At 30.5% G+C, this 9,666-nt stretch overlaps 1 protein-coding gene across 1 annotated transcript in view; it reads right to left on the bottom strand.

The window, feature by feature from the left end:
* LOC111632711 (ATP-dependent RNA helicase DEAH12, chloroplastic-like) overlaps positions 1–9,666 on the bottom strand; it is a 15,921-nt gene that overhangs the window by 4,086 nt on the left and 2,169 nt on the right. The window contains exons 3-4 of the mRNA XM_023377213.1: positions 6,586–6,812; positions 6,441–6,519 (exon numbers count right to left, since the gene is read on the bottom strand). Of these exons, the coding sequence (XP_023232981.1) occupies positions 6,441–6,519; positions 6,586–6,812 (306 nt within the window). The remainder of the gene's footprint in view (positions 1–6,440; positions 6,520–6,585; positions 6,813–9,666) is intronic.

Below are 9,666 nucleotides of genomic sequence, written 5' to 3'. Positions count from 1 at the left end.
TTAAAAAATACAGTATTTTTAAAGTTAAAATAAGATTAAACTAACGAAAACCAAAAGCAAAGTGATGGAGAGATAGGACGCACTTGTATATTTATGACGTAATACACGTAACTGAGGAGAGAACGAAAAGAACCGAGTCGAATTAATTAAGTCGGAAAAAAGAAACTGTGCATTATAATCGAGAAAATGCGAGTATTGTATTAATCTCTAAAATAAAATACAATACTGTACCAATATAGCCCTATCGTTGAAAAAATTCGCTTATTTTTGCTCACCTCGAGTTTTGCTTAGTAGAAATGGCTAAAAAGTACGCAAAATACGTACGGAAATACGTTATTATATGATTATCTGTATTGGACGACCACCTGTCTAAAAGACCACTTTTTGAAGGAACCGTGGGTGGTCGCCATAGACAGGTTTTACTGTACTAGTGTTGCGACAAAAGAGGTATTTGACATTGACCGGTATCGGCACTCTGGGGATTTGGCAGTCCGCGTGTATGTGCGCTCTGCAACCGTCTACGATTCCATCCATTAGCCACTGGGAGCTAGGCAGAATTCTAGGACAAATGTAGCAAATTGAGACTGGAATCGAGCTGTAGAGCATATTCGTACAATTGAAGAATATTTTGTACCAGGCATGTACCGGTACATCCACCACACATTTTTTTTCACCAAGTAAGTTTTTATTATTTTATTTTTAATTGTAGCTCTTATATTGTGGCTAGCGATTCGGAATGTAATTGTGATATTAAAAATACATTTAGAAAAGTCTATGGTTTTTACTGGCCTATCGAATAAACGATACGAATGGACCCTAGACCAGGGGTCGGCAACCTTTTGAGTCGGAAGAGCCAAAATTACAATTTACAAAATTTCAAAGTTTTTAAAGAGCCACAAAATTTTTTCTTGCCAACAATAAATAGTACTCGCATAAATAAAGTTTTTTGATAAAAAAAACTAATCTATTTATTCATAAGAAAAAATATCCATTTATTCATATATAAGTAGTGTTTTTCACAACAAATTAAATAATAGAAACATCCGACGACGGCGTCATTCGAGAGCTTCCGACGGATTGACGACAGTGACGACGCGTGTCACGGGGGAGGGGTGCGGTGAAAAGCGAGTACAAGTGGCCGAGAGATAGAATCAGTACCTAATCCTCGTTAATCGATTCAGAACGATTTTTAAATGTTTTTTTTTGATAAAATAAATAATATTTGCGTATGGAACTAAAGAGCCGCAGGTTGCTGACCCCTGCCCTAGACCATCACTGACGTACAATTGACTGATTGCTCCTGTATGTCAACTTCTTACAGAAACACAGCTTCCCTATCATCAAATGTCATGGCACACCACTGAAAGTGTGAAAAACTCTTTGTGATCCATAGACATATTCTTCTGTCATTGTGATTTTTCCAAAAACAAAAAAAAAAAACATGTATACATACACTTAAAAGTTCTGTAGAATAGAAGAAACACTAAAAAAAAGAAAAATGTTACAGGGCAAAGTTTACATTATTTTGAGGCTCTTCTCTACCTCAATATAAAACTTGTTGAAAATATAGCAATAATAAAAATTCTAAAACTAATACTGTATACAATTAAAAATTTGTTAATAAGTTTTATATATTGAGGCAGAAAAAACCCTCAACTTGCTGTGTAACTTTGTTGTGTGAAAAAGGGCAAATTATGAAAATGTTCTTTCAGCATTTCTTCTATTCTCCTAAAATTTTAATTGTACTTGGTATATTATATTAGTCTTGATTTTTTTAATCAATGTATACATGTACTGTACATACATCAATTGCTACCATTCTTTTCTTTATGTTCAAGCCAAACTTTAATTGATATTATTAGAAATGTCTGTTCAAATTTTTATCATATAGTTTGATAAATTTCTAGCAATTATCTCCTTACATAATGACATTATTTCAGAAAACTTTGATGGTTAATCCTCATCTGGTTGCATTTTAAAAAAATAACCAGACTAAATTTGCAATTTCAGTTGCATGAGGTGTTTGATTCCCCATATATTTTTAACATTGAATTTAACATGTATTGTTTTTATGTGTATACTATATGTATATAGTTTATTTAAAACAATGACTGGAATAAATATTTAAATATTTTAATATACTTAGAATGTAAAGTACTGAAAAATAAAATTAAAGACAACATATTTATCAATGTTATAAAAAATTTAGTAACATTTTTGGCAAATGGTTTGGCTGTAGTAAATGGCATATGTATTGATTAAATTACTCAATACATATGCCATTTATTTACTCAATACATTTGCACATATATTTCTGGTTTTTCTACTTTTTTTTTTTTTTTGGTCACAACATGCCCATGTTTCACATTGGCTAATGGATTTCTTAGATGGTAGCTCAACAGATACTCCAGGAAAATCTGAACTTTGTCAAGGAGCTGTAGGGAAAATTTTTATTTTTGTTCATTGATGAATTTCTTCTAAAATAAGAGTGCTTTCCTCTTATTTTTTTTTTATGTGATTCCTCTATACAGAATAAATTTTATTTGTCTGATCTACTATATCTATTCAGCCATTCTTCACTTTAGTTACTGAACTACTACTTAAAAACTTTTGTTAAATGACAAGTATATGTTATACAGTAGTTACAAAAAAAATGTTACGTGGGTTGTATAAAACCGCATGCTCTTTATTCAGCAGGACTGTAATGAGATTTAGAAAAAAATTGTACAAACACCTAGCCAAGCTTGTAGGCAAGAAGGGGGGCTCATGGGGCTAAAGTTGACACCAAACTTTGGTAGAAGCCTATTCTCAGTAAAAGAACAATGGATAGAAAGCTGAGATGGTTAAGCTACTTTCTTATGATCTTGTCAGATGGCTAAATACTTGGAAGGGCAATATCTTATGATGTTTTCAGATGACATCTGAATTTCATTTCAGTACCATCCAGGTATCTTCTTACATTGAGAATTATTTCTTCTTCCAGTTAAAATTGGACAGTTTATTGAGTCCATTGCAGTGGATAATATGCACAGAAAAATTGCCATGTTGGCTTAGTGCATTGTCTGATAGAAATGACAAAACAGTTCTTTGGACCATAAGCAGAAGTTAATTGAAGACACTATAATTGCCAAATTAATAAAAACACTATAAAAGTGTTACATTTAGAAAAAGACCCATATAAAAGAAAATTTAAAGAACACATAGAAATCAAAAAATACCCTAAAGATAACTTAATTAATGTTTCAGAAGGCATGTCCATAGACCCCCAATGGTACAAACTCATAGAGAACGCCTCCATGCGTTAAAGATTGTTTAAAGCACAACCCCCCGTGTACGGAATGTGAGGAACTGTTTATATAACATTACTTGTCAGTATTCTGTTACTCGGTGAACACCGGATAACACCAGTTGTTAATTTTTGTACTATGTTCCTTTTTGTATCGGAAATAATACATTTTAACTAAAATGTAAGTGTGTATTGATATTTTTTAAATTAATATTCTATGTTATACGGTTCTTCATATAAATGATGTGTTAAACAGCCCCCCTTATACCACTTTTTTCATATCATAGGTTATAACCATACTACTATGTAATTAAAAATTTTGTAAAATACATCTATGCTGTACCATTATATGACAAGTAAGCATTTTATGTTATCATCACCTCGCGTTTTAGTTATGTTCCTACTCACCAATGTCGTAAAACTAACCTTAATTTTTTGTGTAATTTTAACAGCACTGAAGAGGGGTTGGGAATATAAGCCAACCCGAAATGCATCTGAATTAGAAATTTTTAAATAAAATGTAACGTTTTCTAACCAATTGCTGTTCGTTCGTCTACCAATTATCTTTTTGGATTACAAAGACACTACACACTGCATTTGATGATACAGCAACCACGTCCTCTACATTTCATTTAAATTCAAAATTATAATTGATTTTTAAAAACATGTTGTACTACTTACATAAGAAAATATACAATATTAATATATTATGTAGAATGTAATAAACAACTAATAAAATAAATAAAATGAAGTACAGTGACATTCTCTTAACCCATCAACATAGGGCAGGTTATAAAACATGCTGCCTTATCAGACAGTGGAAGTTTTTCTAGATTTTTTGATCTCCTGGACACAATTTTACATATCTTTGTGTATAAAACTGTACAAATCTACCTTTTATGATTGTTTAACATGCCACTTTAATTTCTTCATGCTATTTCTACCCTTGGTTGGCTTGAAACAAGAACACTCTATTCTTACTTTGTGCTTTGTATACTTTTATTGCATTTAATTACAAACATTATTAAAGTATATGAACAGTAATGTACTGTAGCTGTTTCTGTGATAATTATTGATTCCAAATGTAATAAATATTTCTGCTTCTCATATCAAACCTGTGTACTGAGGGGCAGTGGCGTGCAGTGACATTTGATGATAGGGAAGCTGTGTTTCCATAAAAATTTTAAACAAATACTGGAAATGACAAAAATAAACAGTTTATGTATTTTAATTCTAAAGTAGATAACTGACAGGAAACAAAGCTATAAGAACTTGTTTTAATTATTTTTTTATAAACTAACTCCATTCAGCAATTTTTTCTGCAAAGTTGTTAATTACTTTATCATAAAAATCATATGTCGTTGATTCCATCAAAGTATTTAACAGCTCTTTTTTTATCGAAAGCAACGCTAGTGACAACAATTTTTCCTCTGACTGAGTGTTCCTTGCAAATATATGAATTCACTTCATGGTTGAAAAAACTGCACTCAACAGATGCACTCGTAGATGGTACTGTAAAAATTAATGATATTAAATCATATAATTCTTTTAGTACATCTTTGTTCCGATCATCATTAATTATAATATTTTTTATGTCTAAGAGTGACTTGTCAATATAGTCTGGACATAGATATAAATATTGCAATTTACTATGTAATTTAGCTAAATCAAAAAATTCTCCATAAAATTTACTTAATTTAAAGAATTAAAACTCTCTTCAAAAACTTCTTTTTCATAATATTTAAAATTATTATATTTTAGCGTTGTGGGAAAAAAATTGCCGAATGGAGTTAGTTTATAAAAAAATAAAAAACATCTAAAAGTGATAAAAGTTCTAAAGATTTTATGTTTGAAAATCTGTCAATATAATTATAATTAAAAAAAAATTAGAAAGCTATATTTAATTATAATTAAATATAGCTTTGTAAAGAAATGTACTGTACATAAAAATAACGTTGAATATTCTTTACTTTTTAAATCTTAAAAAAATTTGCTTAGTCAAATAGCTAATTAAATACCTGTGGATAATTGATGGAATCATTGGAAGTGTTATATGATGGTGTGTAGCATCCACCAGCTAAATCGCCAGAGTTTGGTGCTCTGTAAAGCGCATGCACGAATGCCTGAATCTGGCTGCTTTACATGATTCAAATATTTTTGCCGTGGAAGCTGTCCCATATTTGACAATACAGCGCTTCCATTGGGAAAATGCATACACGAATTTACATTCAAATATGCAATAGCAATCTTATCGTTGTTTTTCACACATAGTATAGAAATTTGTAATAAGATTTGTAATTAAAATTAATATTTTATTATAACTGCAATAATGCAATTATAATAAAATATTAATTTTAATTCAAAGTAGGTTAAAACATGAAAATAATTGCACAATATGAATTTATATTCTAGAAAATGCAAGAGAAGAGGTGCTTCCACAGCTTCCATGATGGATAGCATGCCACTGTTGAGGGGCTATTCATAAATGATGTCTACTAAGGGAGGAAGGGGGTTAAGACAAGTCAGACAAGGAGAAGGGGAAGGGTTGAGTATCAGTGGACATCTGTTTATTTCATTAAATTTTATGCAGTTTATACATTTTATTTTATTTATTTCAGAATTTCATGTATGTTTTGTTTCTACTTATGGTATCTATCATTCATAAAGTGATATGGTTTTAAGGGGGTTATGTTTTGTTTGATGTCCAAAGAGAGAAGGGTATTATGGAAACTTGGACAAACTGGAATAAGAGGAAGAGGCAGGGGGAATAAAAATTTCAAGAAAAATGCAGATATAATTTATAGACAACCCCTAATTTCTCTGGAAAAGTCTTTAGAAAAATCATGCACAAGCTAACTGGCTCTACCTAGCAAAGCATCATGTCATCTAGGCATTTGTCATCTCTAAAATCTTTCCAAGAACTGCACATTTTGAGTGCTTTTACAAGAAAATCTTAACTCAAAACCTACCCAGTGCACCAATAATCCACAACAATGAGCTTGACATGCCAGCATACCAGATGCTGGGTTAACAGAATTTCACTATATTACTTAAATATTATTAAAATGAAATAGTTAAAAAAACAGAACAAAACAGAAAAATTGAAAAAAGCTGAATCTTCATTACACTGTATTAATAATTTATTTTGACTCACCTTTAATGAATAATCACTGTCCTTCTGCATTTCTTCAGCCATTTTACATGACATACCTGGATGCACTTTACATCCACATCTGTTATTAAAATTTTGAACATGAGAAAATATTTTATGAAATAATTTTAAGCTGAGAAATACTTACAAGGAACATATGGTAATATAACATAATGGACAGGTCCACACTGTATTTTGATTGATAGATGGAATGTTGTAAATCATTTTACAATCAGCCTCAGGACAAAATCTTATTTTATTATTATTCTGTTTGACATATTCTCTGAGTGAAAAATCCAGTAATTTTCTCATTTCTTCTTCATTGTTACCCAATATGTTCTGAATGTCATCTATAACTAATTCTTTTCCACACTTCTGAAAAATATTTTTGGAATATTTTTGTTTATATATTAATTTCAGTTATAAATTTATTTTTAATTGAATTTCATTATTATTAAATTTATAAATTTCAATGTATATTAATAGTTTTTCACAAATAATGAATGTAAGAGCTTGTCTATTAATTATGTATAGGACTATCAACATCTAAAATCCAAACAATTGTTGGAATAATTGGGTTAATATAGCCCAATATAATCCGGTAATTGTTTGCCTTTAATTATGTATAGGAGTTGCAAAAGTATATCATCACATGGTAGANTGAATGTAAGAGCTTGTCCATTAATTATGTATAGGAATATCAACATCTAAAATCCAAACAATTGTTGGAATAATTGGGTTAATATAGCCCAATATAATCCGGTAATTGTTTGCCTTTAATTATGTATAGGAGTTGCAAAAGTATATCATCACATGGTAGAGAATATGGTTGAGATATTGTCTACATGAACTTTTTTTATAAATATTAGTAACATATAAATTTGTTCTTAGCTTACTTATTAGTTATGTGGATAAATTATCAGAAAATATTTGCGGAACTTTTTAAGTGATTTTTTTCAATGTCAAGGGAGTCCTTGAACTATTGTATACATAAAGAGTAGAGAGTTTGCCAAAAGTACAGTACATTATTGTATGTAGCAGGAAGGAAGGGAATCATAGCTAAAAAATGTACATTGATGGACAGCCCCTAATAAATGATATAACTGGAAAAAAACTATAGAAATAGAAATGAATATTCTAATGACATAAAAAAAGTAATCATGTTACTTATAATAATAATAATATCAATCAAAGTTATTTATAACTTTGATTTATATTATTATTAATGGAAGATTTGAAGAGATAACTGTTCTGAATTTTCAAACTAAATTGCATAGATAGATTTGGTTTTGCATTAACTGTATTCTAGTAAACAAAATATTAAAAATAGCCATAATTATAAGCATCCATTGATAATTATTAAATTTATCAAGAGATGACACCTAATGTGTCTACCTCTATGCCAAATTACTTAACATTTAATTATTAATAGTAGTATTAATATAGTCTAATATAATCTGGCAATCATTTGGCATTAATATTTTTTGTTTATTATTATTATGCTTGAAAAGAAAATTATCTTCAAATCACAGATTGATGTGTTGGAGCCTCATTTTCATTTCCTAAAATAATCTAAACAAACTACATCTGTATATACTGCTTTTTCATATGGGTTGCCGTTTTCCTAATTCCCAAGGGACCCAAAATTCTAACAGCAAAACAAAAATTCATCACTTCTAGCCTGGTCTGAAAATGTAAATAAAAGAAACTAATGAAAGACTTTTGTTCATTGCTCCCATGCAACTACTTTCACATAGTTATGTGTTCATCAAAATTACGTTACTTGTTTTCAAGGCCAAGTTAGCCGCAAGTGCAACCAGCACCATCTTGCGGGAGCATTGATCCAACATTAAACCATTGAGTTTAAAACTTCTCACATAACTCACTATGCCGTTCTTTATAGCTTGTGCTCCTTTTTTTTATAGTCTGCGGTGCTGCTGCACAGTGATATTAAAAACATATCATAAAAATAGAAAATAAAATTTAACTGGTTCTTTCATATACATACTTGAAATTATTATACAGTGGGTGAACGGTTAAGCCAAAATCATGAAGAGCCTGTAGCATATTAAGCGGAGATGTAGTTTCTATATTTTGTATAAGAGTCGTTAATTCAAAATTAAAACTTTCAATTTCACTTGTGAATTCGTACTTTTTTAAATCTTTGCTATATTTAATGCCGAGTTCTGCAGCCGATTTTTTTAAAATCAGCAACACTCATGTATTGTAAAGACGAGCCACAGAGAAAGCAAAAATCGTCACAGATAGTTTTCATTTTTTCATAACGCCTATCTATTTGACACAATAGAGTGTCAAGAACACTGTAAATTCGTATTTTAAATAATTTTTCGGGTGTCAAGTTACTTTCTTCATTTGGTGTTTTATCTATTTCCATTAGCTTAACTCTTTATTTTCGTTTATTAATAAATCCCTTTTCTATACTTTTTGATTTGTTTTAAGAATATGATCAATAATAGTATCTGTTAATATTGTAGGCCATAAAGCTATATCATTTATTACTTCCATGTATCTATATATATCGAAGCGTTTTTTGGACTATTTCTATCTTTGTGTTTTCGCAATCACTTTTTTCAGTAGCATTTCAAAGACTGCGGGAGCCCCTTCTGGGCCCTACGCGCCCGCATAGTTCGCTTACCGCTTAATCGGTTGTTCAGGTATATACGACATATGCGTCCCACTATAAAACAAAAAATGATGTCAGAATTTCTGCACGCCTTTTACAACCTCGAGACTAAGACTTTATTCGGGAATTATCGTTTTCAATTTAGTAATTTTAAAAAATTTTTCGGGCAGATTTATTTTTGTTACAAAATGTTACCTTTACAGATTTCTAGCTCTAGAAATCTGTAGAAATCTAGAAATACAGTTTTGTATATCGTAATAATATTAGTAGTTGCCAGAGAGCTCTAGTAGATTTTTCTGTAAATTTGAAAACTATAGACAAATTTATATTTCTCAAACAATAAATTAAAAATCTCAAAAGTCGCTACTTTTGGCTGATTTGTCTGAGGTCTCCGCTACCTCACTACGTCCCTCTAAAAGTTGCCACAGTTCAAAACACTGGTGAGCAGACATCTAGGGTCAAGTAAGGCGAAATGTAATCGCCAAACCGCGCTGTAGAAAGGCGGAAAAATTTTAAATTCAAAAATATAATTTCTTGTAAATAGTAGTTTGGGCCCCCATCCAAGTGGGTCCTGTGCGGGTGCAC

The sequence above is a fragment of the Centruroides sculpturatus genome, unplaced genomic scaffold (genome assembly GCF_000671375.1).
Source record: "Centruroides sculpturatus isolate CEXI.00-Female unplaced genomic scaffold, Cexi_2.0 scaffold787, whole genome shotgun sequence".
Lineage (NCBI taxonomy): Eukaryota > Metazoa > Arthropoda > Arachnida > Scorpiones > Buthidae > Centruroides > Centruroides sculpturatus.
Note: the sequence above shows the minus strand (reverse complement) of the source record. Positions and strands in the feature narration are given on the sequence as shown.